The sequence below is a fragment of the Dromiciops gliroides genome, chromosome 4, assembly GCF_019393635.1.
Source record: "Dromiciops gliroides isolate mDroGli1 chromosome 4, mDroGli1.pri, whole genome shotgun sequence".
In the NCBI taxonomy this organism is placed as follows: domain Eukaryota; kingdom Metazoa; phylum Chordata; class Mammalia; order Microbiotheria; family Microbiotheriidae; genus Dromiciops; species Dromiciops gliroides.
This window is the reverse complement of record NC_057864.1, coordinates 483,621,460-483,644,115: the sequence shown is the minus strand read 5'-3', so window position 1 is coordinate 483,644,115 and position 22,656 is coordinate 483,621,460. Positions and strand designations below refer to the sequence as shown.

The following is a 22,656-nucleotide window of genomic DNA, read 5'->3' as shown; positions in this document are numbered from 1 at the left end:
TCCATCTTGGAGCAGAGCCAGGGCTATAGTCCAAAGTGAGGACAAGGTCAGGCCTCCTTTCTGTGACCTTCTCCGGCCACTAAGGCCACGCATCAGGGAGTGGTCACCTAAAACCAGCAATATTCAAAGCTGGCACTCAAGGTGTGGCCTCTGTCCTTTAAGCCCCAGGCTTCTTGAATTGTGCCTGAGTCCCCAGATAAGCCAAGAAACAAAAGATGGAAGGAGGCTGGCCCCACCAGCAGGGATGGCTCCTGTGTCTCATTCTCAGCCTTTTGCTTCAAGGTAAGTTGGGGTCGAGTATGTGACATGGGATCATAGATTTAGAGATGAAAGGGAGCTCCAGTCCAGCCCACTCATTTGACAGCTGAGAAAAACTGGGGCCAAGGGTGGTTAATCTCATAGGATCCTAAAACCATAGATCTCAAGCTGGAAGGGATCGCTAACCCTCACATTTTACAGGTAAGGGACCCACAGTTCAAGGAGTACTTGCCCAAAGTCACACAAATAGTAAGCATCAAAGGTAGGATTTGAACCCAGGTCCTCGGACTCAAATGCCAGTGCTTTTGCTGTTATAGCGAGGAGGAATTGCTGGGGAACACCCAGGAAGCTCCCTCAGCCACCAGGTCAAGGAGCATGCTTAGGATTGACTTGACGTGCTCTGAATGGATGCCTGAGCCTCGAAAAAAGAAGAAAACCTAGAATGAGAATAATAACAAATGCTTCTATGAGGCTTTAAGAATTTTAAAGCACTTTCCTCACAAATACCCTGAGAGATGTAACGATTGGAATGACGCCACCTGCTGGAGACTTACTGTAGAAGAGTTCCGCCCATGAAGCAAAGGTCTTTGAGGGCAAGACCAGGAGTCTTTTCTTTGGCATCAGGAAGTGACGCGGGCTAGTGGGAGGAGGAAGGAAGAGACTGGCGCTCAGTCTCACTCTCTTTCCTCTGGACTCTGGTAGAGAGTGGAGCTAGAAATGTGCTCTCCCTTTAATAGATAGGAATCTAGGCCTTTCTTTACCAAATTCTTATTCTCCTTAATAAATGCTTAAAAGTCTAACTCTTGCTAAAGCTTATAATTTATTGGTGACCACTCATTAGATATTTTAGACAGTTTAGCTAGAATTTTAGCCCTTAAAAGAGAGTAAAAAATATCATCACGCCCATTTTACAGGTGAAACTAAGGCGTGGCAGTGTCGCTATCATAAGTAGTGGGTTCCTCTTGAGCAGAGACATTCAAGTAAAGTCTGGATGAGCTTGGGATCAGGGATGTCCAGAGGAAGGAAGGATCTCAGAGGGCATCTAACCTGATCCTTTTATTTTACAGATAAAGAAACAGAGGCCCAGGGCAGCTAGGTGGCGCAGTGGATAAAGCACCAGCCCCGGATTCAGGAGGACCTGAGTTCAAATCTGGCCTCAGACACTTACTAGCTGTGTGACCTTGGGCAAGTCACTTAACCCCCATTGCCCTGAAAAAAAAAAAAAGAGAAACAGAGGCCCAGAGAGGCCCAGAGATTTGCCCAAGGTCAAACAACAAGCAAGTGGCGGAAGTATGATTCAAACCCAGTTCCTCAGCCTTCACAGCTGCCATTCTTTCCACACCACCACTCCTTCACACTCGCAGAAGTAGTAAGTGTGAGGAGGGTTGAGACTTGGGCCTCCAGTATATTCTTTCTCACTAGGCCTTCCTATCCCACAGACCAACTGTTCTGTAGCTAGTGGGAGCTAAGTAGTCTAATGGGCCTGGAATCAGGAAGACATGAGTTCAAATCCAGTCTCACACATTTACCAGCTGTGTGACCCTGAACAGGTCACTTCACCTTAGTGTGCCTCAGTTTCCTCATCTGTAAAATCCAGATAATAATAGCACCTACCACTCAGGGTTGTTGTGAAGATGAAATGAGATTATATTTGTATTCTGCACACTTTAAAATGCTATATAAGAGCTAGCTATTATTCTTTTTACATTCATTTTACATAAAATTTTGAGTTCCAAATTTTCTCCCTCCATCTCTTCCCTCCCCCACTCAAGATGGTAAGAAAGTTGATGTAGGTTATAAATGTGCAATCATGTGAAACACATAGCTACTGGTCTTCTAATTACCCTCTGACCTCTCCTATCCCTTGCCCACATGTACACTGGCTCACCCAGCCCTCCTTCCATTTAGGGACCTCTCCCCTTGCATCCTTTTGTCCGCATACACCTATAGCTCTCTCCAGATACAGTGTCTCCCCCAACAGCAGTCAACTTATGATAACCCTAACTCTTCATGACCCTAACTATGAACTAACTGCCCATGGGATTTTCTTGGCAAAGATACTAGAGTGATTTGCCATTTCCTTCTCCAGTTGATCCTTTGGCCAGGCAATCCAAGGTTCAGTGACTCACCCAGAGTCACACAGCTAGGAAGTGTCAGAGGCCAGATTTGAACTCAGAACTCTGAACTCTTCCTGACTCCAGGTCCAGTGCTCTATCCATTGAGCTGTCTCACTGCCACCTCCTATAAGTGACTTTTCCTGATGTCCCCTTCTATTCACATCACCAATAAATTATTAGCAATCTCTCCTCTCTTTTCTTCCCTCCTTCCTTCTCTCTCTCCCTCTTCTCTCTCTTCCTTTCTCTCTGTCTCCCTCTCTCTGTTTCTCTGTCTGTCTGTCTCTTTCCCCCTCCCAGCCCCCTCTAAATCTCTGTCTCTCTTTGTGTCTTAATTATTCTGTAACACTACTTATATACATGCTGTATCCTCCCCCACCCCACCCCCCAGGGTGTAAACTCCTCCAGAGCAGGGACTTTTTTGGTCTATGTCTGCTCTGTGGGTCCTGCCAACTCTTAATGAATGTTCATCAAATTAAATTGATTTAAAGTGCTGTCATGTGACTGTCATGTGACTGGTTCTGCTTGGTACCAAAGGACACAACAAGAAGTGATGGTGGAACAATGAGGAGAGTAGATCTGGAGTCAGAAAACTAGAGTTCTCCTCTCAGCTCTGACGCTCCATTCGTGACCTTGGGCGAGGCCTTTAACCTCTCTTGGCACAATTTCCCCCTTTGGAAATTGAGGGGATTGGATCAGGTGGCCTCTGGGATCCCTTCCTGCCCTAAACCATATAGTCCCATGATCCAGTGGGTGGAAGTTACCATGCAGGCAGATCCAGAAAGAACCGAGCTGTCCAAAAACAGAGGCAGCAGCCTGAGGATGGAGTGGGCTACCCCCTAGCGGAGGTATGAGGATGACCTTTGGCCGGAAATGTCACAGGGGGATTCTTGATCAGGTTCCAAGTGGCCTTTGCGGTCCTTTCCAAGCCTGAGTAGCGAGAATCCTGATACAGAGATACTAACTAGGACCACTGGGGAGTCAGAAGGTCCCAGAGAAGCCAGAAATTGCCACCAAGAGAACAGGAATGCCTGTGAGGCCATTGCTCCATGCCCCAGCAAGCAGTCGGGTACCTAGAAGCTGGACAAACAATTAGGGATCTGACATGAAAGCCAAGACCGGGGTCAGGGAGTCTGGGAAGTCCAGTGAGTAGGAGAGAAAGGATTGGAAAACACTTGTGCGACTGAACGAGGGGCATTACTGAGCCTCCCACCCATCTCACACCCTTCCAGGACATGACTGCTTCATGCCTCTTTCCTTTCTAGGGTGTGGAGGACTTGGAAATCAAGGCAGACTTATATTGAACTTGGAGGGAAGGCTTAGGGCAGAGTAGAGAGATGGATGGCAGACAAGGCTTGGGAAATTGAAGAGAAGGGAAGGAAGGAAGGAAAGGAAGAGTTCAGGGGCTGTCACTAGCTTAAGGCTGAGTTTGCATGTAGCTGAGTTTTACATACAGGCAGGAACTTAAGGGGAAGTAAGGTCTGAGCACAGACCACAGCACCTTCCGCCATTTGCCTACCAGCCAATCCCATCTTCTTTGTCCAGGCAGGAAGGGGTCATGTACCCATTCAAACACACTAGATGTTCTAGCTCTGAGTTCATTTGCATCCCCATGGGCATTCTTTTTTCCAGGACAGAAATGACTGGAGACTGAGATCTCTTTAATTATCTTACCATCTCTCAAGGGTCATCACAAGTGCCCACAGATGCTCATATTTCTCCATGGTGATTGGCATCTCTGCTCCCACCTCCAATTATCTCCATTACTTGCTCCCACAACTCTAATGACTCAGCCACTATGAACACAGAATCAGGTCTAGATAACTCACCCGGAGTCCTGGAATGAATCCTCAAATGTTCTCGAGGGTGGCACCTAGCACCACCCTTCACTCTTGCTCATCTCTTCCTCAGTCACATCACAAACCAAATACTAACCTTCCATCTTTTGGAACACTCAGATTCTCCAATGGATCTCAGACACCCACATACTGGCTTCCCAACACACCTACTCCATCTATCACCAGAATCAGGATAATGTTCTAGCACCTTGATAGTCCGAGGAGCAATCAATAATTATGGACAACAGTGTGTCCCTTTTGTCTTTCGTGCACAGCTATCTGCCTTTCAAAGTGTCTGTGTCCATAGTTGAAAAGAAGATTCCAGAGTCTGAATAGAAGGGGTCCAAGTGCCTGGCACCCCTCCCCCATAAAGAACAACCTCTTTTATCTTGTAGGTTCTCCTGCCTTCACACAAAGCAGCAATACTTTCACCATCAACTGCTCAGGGTTCGATGTGCATGGATTGAACCACATCGCTTTTCAGGCCGTGTTTGACAGAAAGGCCTTCCGACCAGTTATCAACATCAATGTCCCTACCAAGGTCAACATCTCCTTCACCTTATCTGCCATTCTGGAGGTGGTGAGTCCTGGGCCCTTTAGTGCTGCCAGGGGCTCAGAACACAGAATCCAGATCCCACTTCCCTCTTGCCCCTTCATCCAATGTTGGGCATTGACCTGGCGGGTCCTACTCTATTGAAGGGATTTTTCTGAAACTTAAGGAAGAGATCATCTAAGGTGGCATTTCTATAGCAAATGAATTTTTTCTCTATTTGAACATGTTAGAAATCTTCCACCAGTCCCCATACCCCATGGTCAGCCTACTTTTCTTTAACCCTCCTTCTTTTTCCCATACCTTCCTTGTTTGAACCTACATTTTTCTCCTGGTTAATCACTGGAAATCAAAATTGTCTCAGAGATAACCTAGGGTGGGCATGGGGAAGGATGGCTAGACTTGATCTTACTGACCTAACATTCCTGGATGGGGATCTCTTTTGTCAGAATGCACAGATTCAGCTCCTTACGTCATTTATCTGGCTCGAGTTGGTAAGGTCTTACCCCTTCCCGTGGTCCCCTCTCTTCTAAATTTCTTTGGCTTTTTTTTGCAGAGCAATGAGGGTTAAGTAAGTTGCCCAAGGTCACACATCTAGTAAGTGTCAAGTGTATGAGGCCATATTTTAACTCAGGTCCTTCTGAATCCAAGGCCAGTGCTTTATCCACTGTGCCACCTAGCTGCCTCCTCTTTGGCTTTTTTTTTTTAATATCGAGTCACACTTTATATTATTAGTGCCCTGAAAATTAGACAAGTCTGTTCAGATCTGAGACCACAAAGTTTCTGGGCAGCTAGCAAGGCAGTGGCAGAAACCTTAGAGGGAGGGCATGCATAATCTTTTAGCTCTAGAGCATTATGCTAAGATGAGGCTCACATGTAATGTGTAATACTTCGAGGCTCTCTATGATAAAGGCCGTTTAAGGGATCAGTGGAAGGTAGACAGGATCACACCAGAGAAAGGGGGAATGCTCTGGTCACCAGAAAGAGATATGAGCAAGGGGAAGGGAGTAGAGGCTGTGTGGAAAGAATACTCAGCTAGGAGTCAACAGCCTAGGTTTCTAGTCCCAACTCTGTCAATAATTCAAGGTGTGACCTTGGGCAGATCATTTAACCTCTCTCAGGCTCAGGTTCTTCCTCTTTAAACATAAGAGTGTTGGACTAGATGGTTCCTAAGGTCCCGTTGGACTAGAGAGATCTGATAGTTTCTGTCCATCCCTTAAAATTCTGTGATTCTAATCATGTTTAAAGAGGAAGGGAAAAGGGAGAAGCTACTTTCCCAGATGAACCCTAGACTCCAGCCACTCCTCAGCACCTGTTTCTACATTGCCTGGGATTCTAGTTCTGGTACAATCCATTCATCAGCTGGAACCCAGAGGAGTGTGGAGGAATCACGGAGCTCACTGTGGCAGCTGAGAACCTCTGGCTTCCAGACATCTTCATTGTAGAGTTGTGAGTACCAGAGCTGGGACAAACAAGAAGGAAACTATCCCCAGGCAAAGAGTCTTGCATAAGGCCAGGGAAAAAACCAACATATTGGGACAGTGATGAGACCCTAGACATACGTAAGAGGCTAACTCATGGTGAGCTTACTTCCACAAAACCTAGCCTAGAATAGTTAAGTGTTAGGGAGATAAGGGAGAGTCATTGGCAGAGATAGGAACCAAAGGTGTGGGATTAGTTGGCATCCATCAGAGGAATTGGAGGGGCAAAGAGAAGAAACCTCCACTAGCTACTTTATCCATTCAGCATGGACATTGACCAGACTCCATCGAACCTCGTTGCCTATGTGAACAGTAAAGGTCACATCAAGTACAAGAAACCAATGAGGGTGACCAGCATCTGTAACCTGGACATCTTCTACTTCCCCTTTGACCAGCAGAACTGCACTCTGACCTTCAGCTCTTTCCTCTACACAGGTGAGCTAGAGTTGAAATGGCCATTTGAATCAAGGTGACCTATGGAGGAATTGAGAGGAAATGGATGGATGGACAGATGGAGGGATAGATGGATGGATGGATGGATGGATGGATGGATGGATGGATGGATGGATGGATGGATGGATGGATGGATGGATGGATGGATGGATGGATGGATAGATGGATGGATGGATGGATAGATGGATGGATGAAAAGGGATTCATTAAGCACTATCTATTTGCCAAGCACTATGCTAAGTGCTGGAGATACAAATATAAGAACAAAGATAGTACTTGCCCCCAAAGATTTTATATATGGGGAGTGGTAAGCAGCAAGGGGTATTTTGGACAAAGTTGATGACAAATGCTCTTGACCAAGAAGTAATGGATTCGAGGTGCAGATTGAGACCCACTTTTTTGGACATGACCAATGTGTGAATTTCTTTAGCTTGGCTATTCATATTTATTGTATGGGTTGTTTTTCTTGCTTTCTTTGTGTGTTTTTGGGAGGCAGTAGGAGGAAGAGAAAGTGGTTAACCAAACATCAAGTTTGTTCATTAAAAAAACCCAAAATTTAATTTGAAAAATTCCAGTGACAAAACCCTACGCAAAGGTTGAACAGATTGGATGGGTCGGTGGAGAGGTTTAGATGGAGGGAGAACAAAGAAGGTAAAAGGTTTGTCAAGTTTCCTGCTTGAGGAGAGAAAAGAAGGGAGAAGCTAGGCCACAGGGAAGTGGTGATGTGAGAAACTGAATGAGTTGGATCTCTTCTGCAGTGAACGACATGTTGTTGGGCATTGACAAGGAAGTGTGGGAGATAACAGACACTTCGCGCCATCTCGTCCAGTCCCAAGGGGAGTGGAAGTTGCTGTCCATCAACAAAGCATCCCCAAAGTTGGCAGTGGGATCCAGCTTTTATGACCAGCTCATGTTCTATGTGAGGATTCAACTTTGCCACCTTACAAATACCCAAGTCCCACCCTTGCCAGAAATCTTCACCAATCTTCACCAAACCTGTACCTCTTCAATCGATCCACAAGCATATATTAAGCAATTACTATGCACCAGGCACCGTGCTAGGTGCTGAGGATACAGAAACAAAAGGGAAACCGTCCTGTCCTCAAGGAATTTACAGTCTAATCAGCCCCTTAAGTCCCAGAAACTTTCAGTCAGCGTTTCTTACAGCTTCATGCCTAGGACCAGATTCCCCTCCCACCAAAGGCATCTCAACACTGCCTTACCCTAGGGCACTAAACTTTATCCCCTCCCCAAGGTCCACTGTGCACAGCCTAAGTCCCTTGGGCATCCGAAGGCAACTTCTGGGGACTAGCCATATGTTGTATCTCATTCAATTTATATCCCAACAATATCCTCATTGAGTTCTGGTCAAAGAGGAGGGTGGTCTCATCATTCTTCATGTCAAGCAGCTTCCTCTTCATTCCCCATTTCCTCCTTCTCCCTCTCCTTTTCCAGGTGGCCATCCAGCGCCGACCCAGACTCTATGTCATAAATCTTCTGGTGCCCAGTGGATTTCTGATAGCAATCGATGCCCTGAGCTTCTTCCTGCCAATTGAGAGTGGCAACCGGGCTCCTTTCAAGATGATCTTGCTCCTGGGATATACTGTCTTCTTGCTCATGATGAATGATTTACTGCCAGCCAGTGGCACCCCACTCATCAGTATGGCTCCCTCCATTGTGGAGAGGAAGGGAGGGGAGGAGAGAAGTGGGAGGGCCTGGGGGCCAGGGATCCTGGGCTTTCCCAGGGATTTCCCAGTACTATCCAGGATTGGGGTTGGGGAAAGAGGCTGCAGGAGGAGGTGGGGGCGCCTCTAACCCTTCCTTACTGAGCCCCCTCCCCATACGACCCTCAGGTGTGTACTTTGCTCTGTGCCTGTCCCTGATGGTGCTCAGCCTGCTAGAGGCTGTCTTCCTCACCTACCTCCTGAATCTGATTGCTACCGAGCCCCCAGCCATGCCCCCCTGGCTCCAGTCACTGCTGCTGCGCTATCTCGGAGGCTGCTACAACAAGAAGTCCCAAAAGGAGAATGGGAGCCCTGAGCCCAACCCCATCCACCTACCTGGTGAGTGCTGTCAGCACCACCCCTGCCTCCCTTGTTCCAAACTTCCCCATTCCCAGGGGTGTCCATTCCAATGCTGGACTCAGTCCTCATCTCCTCTACAGGCCTGAAGGAGCAGGGGGTGATGGCAGGCCCAGCTAAGGCTTGGCTGAATGGAGAATCACACTCCACCTGGGCAGAGCTGGAACATCAGCAGAAAGTTGACATTTGGGTGAAATTCAGCCTTGTTCTAGATACTCTGCTCTTCTGGATCTACTTGATATTCATGACTTCCTCTCTCATCACAGTCATTGTCCTCTGGGTCAACTAGAAATATGCCCCCGGCCCCACCAGCACATGCCAACCAGCTTTCAACTCTCCCCTACTTTGCAGACTGCCAGAACTCATCCCCTTACCTGAGCTCCATCATCCTCCCATATCCCTGCTGCAGGGAACACAACTCCATCCCTTCCTTCCAGCCAGCTTTGGCTCCACCCCATCTCCGCCAGTGTCCTTTCTTCTGACTTCCTCTGGTTTCCTTCAGCCCAGTGATTCAGCTCAGCCCCAAGCCTCGGCTGCCCTGTAATTGAATTGGCCTAATTAGTCCCTTTGCAGGGAGTATTTGCTCCTTGGGATATTATATTACTGGTAAAGACAATTCTTACATCCAGTCAAAGCTCAATTATTCCAGACAGATACAGATCAACTGAGTCCAAAAAAAAAAAGACTCATACCATCTAGTTCTGAGTTAAAAATCGAATTTTAATTGTAAAAACTGATTTTAAATAAATTGCCCCACAGATGTTAAGCAATATAGTTGCTTCTTATACTGAAGCAGGGATAAGAAATGGGATCCTGTGGTATTGCTTCTTTTTTATTTTATTTTATTTTTTTTTTGTGAGGCAATTGGGGTTAAGTGACTTGCCCAGGGTCACACAGCTAGTAAGTGTTAAGTGTCTGAGGCCGGATTTGAACTCAGGTACTCCTGATTCCAGGGCCGGTACTCTATCTACTGTGCCACCTAGCTGCCCTGGTATTGCTTCTTTTTTAAATTTCTAAAAATTGTTTCTTCAATGTGAATCAATCTGTGGCCTAATTAATGTGGTCATGTGCTCTGATACAAATTCTGGCCCATCAATTTCTCTTCATCCTGCATAATTCTTGTCATTATCCTTCCATAAATCCTTCATGGAGAATCTCTCTAACAAGGTAGAAACCTCTCTGGACATTGACTCCCAATCTGTGTGAGCCAGAGATCCCCAAAGACCACAGAGTTAGCTCCAGTTGTGTATTTTCCCAGTCAGTGAAGACTGTCTAACTATTAGCATGAAGAGCTCTCGGAAAATGTTTTTTCTTATCAAAGTAGCATCTTCATGAAGGTGGCAAAGATAGAGAAATTCAAGAAATAGACACATTGGGGCAGCTAGGTGACACAGTGAATAGAGCACCAGCCCTGGAGTCAGGAGGACCTGAGTTCAAATCTGACCTCAGACACTTAACACTTACTAGCTGTGTGACCCTAGGCAAGTCACTTAACCCCAATTGCCTCACCAAAAAAAAAAATTTAAAAAGAAAGAAAAAAATAGATACATTCACACATCATTAGTGGAACTGTACATTGGGCCAACCACTTCTATAAAACAACTTAGAATTATGTGAGGAAAGCAACTAAAGTGTGCCCTTTGATCTAGCAACTGCAAAAAAAGGTTCCTCCTTTTCTTTCTTTCTTGAAAGAACTATGCATACCAAAATATTCATAGCAATAAGCTAGAAACAAACTATGTTTCCTTAAACTATAAACTGGGGACAATAGCACCTACCTCCCAGGCTTGTGAAGATAAAATGAGGCACTATTTGTAAAGTACCTGGTGCATAATGTGTGCTATATAAATACTAGCTGTTAGGGTTTTTCTTCTTTTTTTTTCTTTTTCTCCTTTATTCTAAGGGATGGCCCTCTGGGAGGGGCAAGGAGAGAAACCCATTAGGAAATGAAGATGATGTAAAAGCAAAAGACATGAATAACAATTCAAAAATAAAGGTACCTGAGGCAGCTAGGTGGTGCAGTGGATAAAGCACCAGCCCTGGATTCAGGAAGACCTGAGTTCAAATGTGACCTCAGACACTTGACACTAGCTGTGTGACCCTGGGCAAGTCACTTAACCCTCATTGCCCCACAAAAAAAATTAAATTAAGAGGCTAAATGCAGGATGAAAGGGTGGAACTTTGAATTTGGAAATTCAGACTTTACTAGGAATAGCATGCTTAACCCATGCTTAGGGCAGGGGCTGTCTTTTGCTTCTTTTTGTTTCCCCAACACTTAACGTAATGTCTGTCACATAGTAGATGCTTAATAAATGGTTATTGATTTATTGCAATTTGCTTTTGATTTTCTTATACTCTACACATTTGGCTTCTATGCCAAGAGAGTGAGTTCTTTGGAGTTAGGCTGAGTAGAAAAGTCAGCCTGGAACTTCAAGGGGTGAGGGCACGTGAGCCAAAAGGTTGGGAATTATTTGGGGAAACAGTCTTTTCCCCTGGGCTTTAAACATAGAACCCAGGGGCCTTGGGAAAGGCTGGGGCAGGCACCTGCCCAATTGGAAATCCTCGGGTATCGCTCAAGCTTTGAGCGCCATCTGCTGGACCGTTCAGATTTAGCATGCCATAGCCGCTGGTCCAAGCTGCTTGGCATCCCCTCTGTCCCCAGAGCTACTCGGAGTGGCTCATGAGAAGTGTATTTCATATTTCTCCAACCTTGAATCCTGCCGGACAATGCTTTTTGTGTTTATATTGTTCTTGTTCTGCCAGAATGAACAGAGTGGTTTCTTCTCCAACATCCCCTTGACCGACACAGGATTACCTCAGTTACCAATGAGACTGTAAGGGCTATAGGCCAGAAGCATCTGCAGAATCCATCCACACATCCCTCCCATCAGAGCTCAACCAGGGGGATAGGTGGAGGTACCCCCTAATAGGAGGGGAGGCACTGTGAGTTAATACTAAACTTGGATTTTCTCAGTCTGGGACAGAATCCCCTTTACATCTTTGATCTCTTCTTTCCACCTCAGCTATCCACCTTCCCACACCCATTGGGTACTATAAAGCAGTCCAGAGAGTGACCAGCCTGAACCCCAAGGTCATAGTTCACCTGCCCAGCTTAACTGCACTGGACCTGACCTCTTTCCTGGCAGACCCCATTGCCACAAATAAGGAATGTTTATAGCTGAATGAAAGGTATATAAATGACCCTCTCATTAGGATCCCCTTGTAAAAACATCAAAGTCTCATCCTAACCCAGAGTTCTCTTCTTTCATAGGATAGGAAAAGGACTCTGTCAAGGTGAAGTTGGTCTGAATAGGTTGCTGCTAAATGCTGATGCTCCTAAGGATGCGATGGCATCCATGTCCAAATTGCTAAGACAGAGCATGGGTGTCTCTGTAGCCCTTTCTGGATTTGGAGTGGCTGTTAGAAAGGATGGAGAGATCTGGTGGAACTGACTCTTCACTGCCTTTTAATACAGTCCATGGTCTAGAGGACCTCTTGTACATTTCTCATGTGCCCTATAAAGTCCCAAAGAAAGCTCCAGATGTCCTCTGAAGAGATGATAACATTCTGATCTAGGAGAGTCACCAGGCTATCATTCACAAAGCATGACAATATCGTGAGGCCATTGTTCTTTCCCCTTCACACCGGGTTATACATTCCCCAGTTGGGGAGAGATCTTTCTGTTCTGTATCCTCCCACAAGATGCCAGTTCAGAACATGCAGCAATGACCATTTTGGAGCCATACCTGCATTCAAGCCCCTATAATCTAGGTAGGTCTTCAACTCCTTTCTTTTGGGTGGGTGGAGATGGAACATAAGAACCAAACAGATATAAGTGCATCCAATGAAGAGGAGTAGAAAATAATTCCTGTCCTGAGCTGTGGCATCTTACAACCAAGCTCCCTATTCTTTTTCATTGAATACATAACTGCACTCATGGTGGGGGCAGTTTCTAGGAGCATCCAAACAGGACAATCATGTTGTTAGTGCAGCAGCAGATGATTGGTCCCATATTTTCTTCCTAGAGATTGTACTCCCTAAGAACATTGCAGACATGATAGGGCAAGCAGCGGCACAACCTCCTACCCCACATCAAGGCATTTCTGTGGCTGTAAGGGGGTTCCATTATATAGACTTCTGATATTTACCTGTTTACCTGTTCTGTATAGCAGGTTGGGCTGGCCTTTGCTATCTGCTTCTCTCTGTCTCTTTCTCCCTGTCTCTCTGTCTCTATCTGCCTTTCTCTCTCTCCCTCTCTCTCCCTCTCTCTCTCTCTCTCTCTCTCTTTCTCTCTCTCTCTCTCTCACACACACACACACACACACACACACACACACACACACACACACACACACACACACACCTAGATGCTATTTCTGCAGGATCAGTATTTGAAAAAAATGGCAGTTTTCAAGCCCAGGATCGATAGCTACCTGTCTGGAACACAGTAGAAAGGATAGTTGCATTGGATGGCAGGTTGGAATGGAAGACCCCGAAAAATTTAAGATTCTATCATTGAAACTCACATACCCAAACTGCAAACTAATATACTTTTTTAGGGGTGGAGAGGTGAGGCAATTGGGGTAAAACAACTTATTCATGTAAATAAGATAATGGGCAATTGGGGTAAAACAACTTATTCATGTAAATAAGATAATGGGTTAAATGACTTGCCCAGGGTCACACAGCTAATAAGTGTTAAGTGTCTAAAGTTGGATTTGAACTCAGGTCCTCCTGAATCCAGGGCTGGTGCTCTATCCACCGCACCACCTAGCTGCCCCACGAGCCAATACACTTGGGGACCACTGCTCAATCCCTCTTTGGTTACTGTCTGTTTTCTACCTGAAGAATAGTTCTTCCCTTCAAGATGAGACCTTGGTTGCTGCTGTGATTGCCCCTCAGCCAATGAAATGGCTCTCTCTGAGAATGCCCATCCAGCATCCTCGAGTCTCAAAGGCTGCCAGATTTGGGCTAAGGCCAAGTTCGTTCTGGGCACCAAGACTTGTCAGGGAATTGGGACAAGCCAATGGTCACATGACACCAGGAATATTAAAAGCTGAGATTTGGGGTGTGGCCTGTGCTCCTTCAAACTCAGGTGTTTAAGGGAGCTCTGGTTCCAGGCAAATCACTAAAGAGTAGGAGAGAGAACAGCAGAATGCAGCACTGGCCCCTGGGATTTCTCATCTGTCTCTTTCTCAGCTTTCTACTGCCAGGTAAGGTGGGGGAAGAGGGATGGCCTTGGAGGAAAACTTGGTACCCTCTCTCAGTCTCCAGTCACTGGAGATTGTTGAATAGGGCTCCAACTCTGAGCCCTCTGATTTTTCTATAATGTGGTTTCCATAAGGCAATGTAAATGATTATTGATAACTGAAGGAATAGCCTATGCCTCTATCCCCACAGTAGTCACATGCCCAATGACCTCAGCAGTAATACTTCTATGATGCTTAGGGTCTTCAGATCATAGGACTGTGGGCCTTAGAGGTCCTCTAGTCCAAGTCATTTTACAGAGAGGGAAACTGAGTCACGGATGAGGTGAAATGACTCATCCAAGGTCAGATACAAAGTGGCAGAACCAGTATTCAGAACCAAGTTATCTGACTCCTACAACTCTTTGAATTACAACAAATTACCCCCAATCCGAAAACCTTGGTCCAAATGTCAGCCCTTTCACTGGTTACCTCGCCTGATCTTGGGCAAATCAATTCCCTTCTCTGGGTTTCACTTTCTTCATCTGTCAAATAAGGGGATGGGTAGGTGACCTCTAGGGTCTCTTCCAGCTCTAAATCTATGATCTTATGATTTTAAGTGCAGGAAAGATACCAGAATGACAAACGCCTTGTGTGAAAGAAGTGAGCTTGATTTAAGCAAACACTTATTAAACACCAATGGTATGCAAAGTCCTAAAGATGCAAGGCAAAAGCTAAATAGCCCCTTCCTTAAAGGGCATCACTTACTTCTTCTGTTGTAGTGCTACACGGCCTCAGCAAAATGGGGAAAGAAAAAAAGATTGGATCAGAGGTGGTTTGGGGGAGTGGGTGGACAAAGTAGAGTCCCTACTTCTCTGTGTCTGACCCAAGAACCAGCATAGCTTTTGTGACCTGGTCATGCAAACAATGGCCACTTGTTGGATGGTTGTGGGACCCATACCTGGGAATGAATAAGACAGCCATGCCACCTGGGCATCTTACGTGAATAAGAAGCCATGAGGCTCATGTTCATTCTCCCTCTCCACACTCCCTACCTCATAAATCCCTGTTAAAAGATGAAAATGTCAAAGGGAAGGGACTGAGGCAGTCATCCTGCTACTCCAAACGGGAAGGTTCAGGGAGCTGAACTAAGGAGTGCAAATTTGGGAAGAACATGTGGGAGGGTAACAACTGATAATGTTCCATTTGGGGTCCTTGGGCCAAAAGTCAATGAAGGAGCTGTCCCTGGTCCCAGGGCTGAGTTTGCATGCAGATTTGGGCAAGTTTTGCATGGGGGCGGCAACCCAGTGGAACTGAGAATTGAGCTCACCACATCAGTCATTTCCCTACCAATCACTTCCTTACTTCCTGCCCCAGGACATTAACTCTCTGGTCATTTGGATTGGGGAACAGGAAGAAGGGGTTCCCATTCTTGCCCCAGTATTCCCTGAGTGGGTTCAACAACAACCTGCTTCCTAGCATCTCTATCATGTACAGAATATGGAATCTCTATTGTACATCTCACAGTTGGCTCATCCTAAACAGGCAGGGGGCATGGTTTTACCATCAATTGTTCGGGATTTGACTACCGAGGGGTGGACCCCACTGTCTTTGCCTCTGTGATTGGGAGAAAGGACTTTCGTCCAGTTCTCAACTACAGCTTCCCAACCTATGTCAACATCTCCTTCACCATGTCCTCCATCTTGGATGTGGTGAGTGTTTAGCCCTGAAGCCCTTTCTTGGGCCCCATAACCTAGTGAAGCTCTTGCCTTCCCCCTTCCCCTCCCCCCGAACTGCCACAAAGACCCTAATAACAAGGGACCATTTTAAGATTAGGAATGTTCCTGGTGCCTTCAAAGGACTGAGTTGGTACAATTTAGGATAAGGATATAATGCAGGAAAGCCCACAGTCAAAGCCATATTCCAGAGGGCTCACCTTGTAGCCTGTCCTGAGGTCCTGAACTCTCCACCAGTATGTAAGCCATTGAAAATATTGCAGTGTCAGCCTAGCCACACCTTCCCTCAACTGGAAGTATTCAGTGCCATGTGGCTTTTTTCACTGCTCCATCATATGTTCTAGCTCCAAGTGTTCCTTGAGGGTACCATGGAGGATAGAACAGAGAATAATATGGAGGTGGACCTATGTGGTACCAAGCCATATGTCTAGAACAGGAATCTCTTTTAACAGGACGAGCAGCTCCAGCTTCTGACTTCATTCCTGTGGCTGGACATGGTATGGCAAATTCAACCTCCTTCTGCCTTCCCTTGAATATTCCATTTCCTCTATTCTTGCTTCTCAAATAATATTTTGTAGAATTGACAGCATCCTGGGAACTCGACTAGGCCACCGGGAACTGGTCCATCTTTGGGGGCGCAAAGGCTCCTGGGCAGCAAGCCAGCTGGGAAGGCAGAAATGGGATCCCAGAGGGAAGAAAAGCAGTTCACGTGGGGAAGGGGATTCTGGGGGAGGAAGTTAAGAAGTAACTACAGATGCTCTGCTCTGAAACATCCAAGCCCATACTCAAGATCTCCCTAGAGAAGAGGCTAACGAGGAGGCAAGGGATGACAAATGAGACCTTGTTAGATAGAAAGTGGAAGAGGACCTTCCTCAGGAAGAATGGATGTGAGAGGATGGAAAAATCAGAGTTTAAAAGGGAATACAAAGTGAGAGGCGAGGCATAAGCAGACTGCCTCCAAGATCATTATATCTTTGCTTCCCTGGTCTCTAGGTCTGGGACAATGCTTTCATCAGCTGGAACCCAGAGGAGTGTGGGGGCATTCAGAAAATCTCTGTGACAACACAAAACTTGTGGCTCCCAGACATCTTCATCATAGAGTCGTGCGTATTGGACCTAGGGAAACCCAGAAGGAAACCCATACCATCCCTGGCAGAGGAGGGCAGGGCATTTCAGCAGGGCATCCTTTGGGACAAGGAGGAAACAATAGAGAAATAGACAGAAGCCAAACTGAATGGCTTTCTTTCTTTCCCGAGTGAGACAATTGGGGTTAAGTGACTTGCTCAGGGTCACACAGCTAGTAAGTGCTAAGTGTCTGAGGCCAGATTTGAACTCAGGTCCTCCTGACTCCAGGGCTGGTGCTCTATCCACTTTGCCATATAGCTGCCCCTCTGAATGGCTTTCATAGAAGCACAGGTTGAGTGACTCAATGCCCTATAGGGGAGGCCATGAGGGCTGAGCATGAAAGGGGAGGATAGGGAGCCCAGCATTGGGATGACATGGGATAAGAAGGAAGGAAGAATTCATAGCTCTTACTTTCGGCAACCTCTTACATGCAGTGTAGATGTGGATCAGACTCCAACAGGTCTCACTGCGTATGTGAGTAATGAAGGTCGCATCAAGTATAAGAAACCAATGAGGGTGACCAGCATCTGTAACCTGGACATCTTCCGCTTCCCCTTTGACCAGCAGAACTGCACTCTGACCTTTAGCTCCTTTCTCTACACAGGTGAGTAGGAGGTGTGTGTGTGTGTGTGTGTGTGTGTGAGAGAGAGAGAGAGAGAGAGAGAGAGAGAGAGAGAGAGAGAGAGAGAGAGAGAGAGAGTGCACAACCTGGTTCTGAAAAGGAAGCAGAAACAATGACAAAGGCAAAGGCAAAGGCCAGTTGGGGGGGCAGCAGATAGTTCGGATGGATGGACAACAAAGGGGCTAAAGTGTCCGTCAAATTTATTGGTTCAGGAGAGAAAAGAAAGTATCCCTGGAAGCACAAGGAAGAAGTCCATGTTTGGCCCTGTGGGCACCTGGACTGTTGCACTAGACAATTTGGCCTTCCTATCTCAGCCTTCTTGCCCCACTGCAATCCAGCCTCCACTCAGCTGCCAAAGGGATTGTCCCAAAGTTCAGGTCTCCAGTGTCACTTCCCTGTGGCTCCCTAAGATCTTCGAGGTCTAGAGAGATCAGCACCTCTAGAATCAAATATTAGATCCTCTGTTTGGCACTAAAACTACACCTTCTCCCACATTACTTCCCTCCATGCAGACATAGAGGGGCGCAGACACGGTGTCCTTGATGTGCGCCCCCCCCCCCAGTCCCTGTGTTTTTGCTGAGCCTCACCTCTGTGCCTGGAATGCACTCCTCCTTTCCCTCCTAGAACCTCTGGGAATCTCTGTTTCTAGCAAGACAGCTCACACCCTATTTTGTGCATAAAGGTCAGGTCCTAGTTCCCTTTCCCCAAGCTCCCTTGTATAGTCTTTCCTGGCCCATCAGCCTGAGGAGGGTAATTCATTCTGGAAAAGCCCTTTGTGGATCAATTTTTTATAAAGTTAAAAACATAATTACCATGTATTACAATGGGATGGATTTGTATTTGTTTCTAAGCCCTTAATTTAACATTTGCTTATACTAAAACACTGAATCCTATTAAAATGGACACAGTTTCTTCAACATCTATGTAATCGATCCTGTAACACAACCACAAAACAAACTAAACCAGCAGAGCAATGATGATAGAAGCCACTGAAAAGAATGCAGATGATATCACAGTCACCAAACAACTTGACTTCTGGTGGGAAACAAGATGAGGAAAGGGAGACCTGAGGAGAATCACTGCTGTGCATGATGTCAAGATGATCACTATTATGAAGCAAAAGCCTCTAGTAGTTTGAAGGGTTACCACAGCATGTGTCAACTATACAACCACAACTGGTTGTGTGGTAGCACTCAGTTCTTTTCTCGGTCATTTGAGAAGCAGGGAAAATCCAGACTGGTCCTCATAAGTGCAAAGAATTGTCTCATGAGCCTTAGTAAAGACACTAGATAAAACTTCTTGTAAAATCAAATTATCCAAACCTATGGATCTTGGGCTGTGATTGTATTCATTCTGTATTTGTCCTGTACTTATAAATGGTGTTTCCTGTGTTAAAAAATAACCTCCTTAGGGTTAGGAATTGTGTTACTTTTGTCTTTGTATGCCCTACATATAGCACAATGTCTGGTGCATAGTAGACAACAAATTCTCATTGATTGATTGACTGGTTGGTTCTCCCTTACAGTGGATGACATGTTGCTGGGCATGGAAAAGGAACTGTGGGAGATTGTAGACACATCACGGAATCTTATCATGACCCAAGGGGAGTGGGAACTCCTGGGCATCAACAAAGCAACCCCAAAGATGTCAGTGGGGTCCAGCCTTTATGACCAGATCATGTTTCACGTAAGCCCTGTTTCCCATTTTGTGACCCACCTCCATCATAAATATTCACCCAAGCACCACCCTTATCTGAAATCTTTATTAAACCAAAAATTTTTTGAGCTTCATAGATTGTAAACTAAGACATCTTTGCTTCTACTTGCTCATGGTTTTCAGAGAGTCTGATGATTCTTAAAATATCCCTCTTTGGACTGTTTTTCAGGTCAGTTTTTTTTTTTAATAGTAGAGATCTTCTATTGTCTTCTTCCTTTTAAACTATTGACTTTGTCTTGTTTTCTCATAGAAACATTTCTCATAGAAACTATTTGCTTCATTCTATTTTAAAGGGAGTTCATTATTTGGGTAAAGTTCTCCACTTTCTCTTCTAGGTTATTTATTTTTTAAAATAATAAACATTTTTATTTATGGTTTTGAGTTCTAAATTTTTCCCTCCTTCCCTCCTTCCTCTCCCCCCTCCCTCAGAGGGTAAACAATCAGATATGGGTTATACATGTATGATTAAGTCAAACATTACCATATTAGTCATTTTGTATAAGAAAACTTGAATAAAAGAAAAAATGAAAGAAAGTGAAAAATCACAGGCTTCAGTCTGTGTTCAATCAATATTACTTCTTTCTTTGGAGGTGGATAGTATGCTTCATCATTAGTCCTTTGGGATTGTCTTGGATCATTGTATTGTGTTCTAAGCTATTTATTCTCCTTTCAATTTTTTTACTCTCCACATCTTATTTCCTTTAAACTTTCATTTGGTGTCACTTACTTTGTTTTTTCCAGCCACTTCTGTAGTCATAGCATCCTAATTGTCCCCCATAGCCAAGCCACTTGTTTCTCTGAGGCTTTTTATACTTGTGGGTTATTCTTTTCTCCTGGGCTTCCCTCTTGGGCTTCTCTTAACCCACAGTATTTATTCACCATGTTTAGTGGTTTCCTTTGTTTACTTGTATTTCCAGCTTCCCTTCTTCGATTGGGATTTTGTGCTCTGGTCAGTCTCCTCTGAGTGTTTGGATGGACCTTGTTTGGTCTTGTCCCCTTCTTGCCCAATCACCGTTCAGGAGCTGGTTTAATTCTCTATCTTTTTGCACAGCACCCCCTTTCCCACCCTGTACTTATGCCAAGGAATCCAGTCAGTTTAGTCTCCTGCTGTGGCTCCCAGTGCTCAAAGAAGGGCATAGTCAAGCCTTGTCTCCCTGTATGGAGATTGGCACTGTCCCCTGCTCCTCTTCTGGCAAACCAGGGTTGGGGTCTGGTTTCAGGTCACCTAGTTACTGGAGCTCCCACTGGCTTGTCATCCCCTCACTGAGAGCAGTGCCTTGCTTCAGGTCCATGTATAGGAGTTAGTACTGGCTTCCCATGTATAACGCCTCTCCCAAATTCTGGCCCATTTTCCAGAGTTTGCTCTGGCTTCACTGGTGTATTACCAGTCTCTGCTGGCTGCTGGCCATATATATTTTTATGGTTCTGGGCTGGTTGGGAGAATCAGCTTTTTTTCTCTTCAATTTTCTTTGTTACCGGTCTATCTGGGGCCCTTTTCAGATATTAGCTGGGGTTTGTATCAGAGAACTGGCTCCTCTATGAATATTCTAGTTGCCACCTTAACCAGAAGTCTTTCTTACTCTTCTTCTGCCTGGAAAGCTTCTCCTATCAAGGATGCCCCTACTGCTCTGTCCTGGGTCCCTAAACTGTATGCCTTTCCTGAGACCTGTCATGTGGTCTGTGAGCTCTTAGAGCCATATGTGTGCACTTGGTGTTCGATTCAGTCTGAAGCAATACTCCCATGGGGCTCTAGATGAAGAGGCCATTATCTTCTGTAATAAATCTTGTTCTTACATGACTAATGCAGAAATGGGCTTAATGTGATTGTCCATAGATAACCTATATCAGACTGTTTTCTGTCTTGGGGAGGGGGGAGGAAGGGAGAGGGATTTGGAACTAAAAATCTTATGAAAACAAATGTTAAAGGAAATCATTCTTCCCATCAAGCTCAGCTTCTTCAAAATACCCCATTTCCTCCTTCTCCTTCACTTCCAGGTGGCTATTAAACGCCGACCTGGCCTCTATGTGGTAAACCTGCTGTTGCCCAGTGGATTTCTGATAGCAATCGATGCTCTGAGCTTCCTTCTGCCAGTTGAAAGTGGGAACCGAGCCCCATTCAAGATGACCCTTCTTCTGGGATACACTGTCTTCCTACTCATGATGAATGACTTGCTTCCTGCCAGTGGCATCCCTCTGATAAGTATGGTTCCTTCCACTGGTGAGAGGGGAAAAAGAGGATGATAAAGAGAAGGGGGAGTGTTTGATTTCACTAGCTCAAGGGGACAAGGGATTGTTGGGAGAAAGCATTGTCCTCCCCATGTTGGTACTGGGGCAAGGTGACAAAGGAGAAAATTGAAAGTCACTCTAGCCCTGCCTCACTGCAGCTCTCTATGACCCTCAGGTGTCTACTTTGCTCTGTGTCTGACCCTGATGGTAACCAGCCTGTTGGAGTCAGTCTTCCTCACCTATCTCTTGCACGTGGTCACTACACAGCCCCCTCCCATGCCACACTGGCTCTATTCACTTGTGCTAAGATACATCAAAGCTACAGAATGCTTCAACAAGAGGTCCCAGAAAGAGAACAAGGGCCCTGGACCCAACTCCATCCATCTGCCGGGTAAGCAGCCTCGTTAGCCCCACTCAGAATGTCCCCTTGGCCCAACACCCTCAGCCCCTCTGCTGGGCTCTTTCCAGTGGTGGTGTCTGAGCCCCTATCCTTGCTATAGGCCTGAAAGACCCAGTGGTGGTGACAGAATGGAAGCCAGGCCCAGGTAAGGCTGGGCTGAACGGAGACCCACAATCCCCATGGACAGAGCCTGAACAGCAGAACCAGAGGCAAAGGACTGTGGATATGTGGGTGAAGTTTAGCCTCGCTCTGGACACGATGCTCTTTTGGCTTTACCTGTCATTCATGTCCTCCTCCTTAACCACAATCATCATCCTCTGGAAAGGCTAGAAACAGGGCTTCCCCCTTCACCTGCCAATGATACCTTTCAGCTTCAGCTCTGCTCCAGTAGCCAGTCATGGCCCAACCCATTCCAAATGACCTCCCAGGCCCCTGTCCTAGTCTACACGCCCAACTCAGTCCTATTGATAAGAAAACTTCTGTCTACCCCCCAATGCAGCTGCTTTTTCTCATCCTTTCCAGCTTCCCCAGCCCTTCTCTTTATCTCCAATTCCCTTATTGTTCAAGCATCCAACCCACTGGGGACAATTTCTTGTCCTCAGTAGGATTTTTAAATAAATCGCTTTGCCTAGAGGATTAACATTTTCATAGTACAAATAAAATGAGCAGAACCAGGAGATCAATTCTTATACTGGCAACAGAGCTGTCCAAACAAATCACTCTGGAGCTGTAAGAACTAGAATCAGTACAATGTCCATCCATCATTCCAGAGGACAGAGGATGAAACATACCGTTACAGAGAGGTGATGGACTTAGGGTACACAGTGAGACATAGATTTTTATATACAACCATTGAAGGAATTGGTTTGGT

General features: G+C 45.8%; 2 protein-coding genes across 2 annotated transcripts; both read left to right on the top strand.

Moving 5' to 3' along the window:
• The first annotated feature begins 215 nt into the window (after positions 1-215).
• Positions 216-9,063, top strand: LOC122725763 (5-hydroxytryptamine receptor 3C-like). The gene is made up of 9 exons (XM_043963037.1): positions 216-282; positions 4,606-4,790; positions 5,210-5,254; positions 6,100-6,209; positions 6,507-6,676; positions 7,452-7,612; positions 8,149-8,353; positions 8,547-8,756; positions 8,858-9,063. Exons 1-9 carry the CDS (start codon positions 216-218, stop codon positions 9,061-9,063), a joined length of 1,359 nt encoding a protein of 452 aa, XP_043818972.1.
• Positions 9,064-13,920: 4,857 nt separating this feature from the next.
• LOC122755318 (5-hydroxytryptamine receptor 3C-like) lies at positions 13,921-22,115 on the top strand. Its single transcript, XM_044003628.1, has 9 exons — positions 13,921-13,987; positions 15,506-15,672; positions 16,149-16,193; positions 16,690-16,799; positions 17,256-17,425; positions 18,969-19,129; positions 21,155-21,359; positions 21,561-21,776; positions 21,886-22,115. The coding sequence occupies exons 1-9, from the start codon at positions 13,930-13,932 to the stop codon at positions 22,113-22,115; spliced, it is 1,362 nt and encodes a 453-aa protein (XP_043859563.1). The 5' UTR covers positions 13,921-13,929.
• Positions 22,116-22,656: the final 541 nt, after the last annotated feature.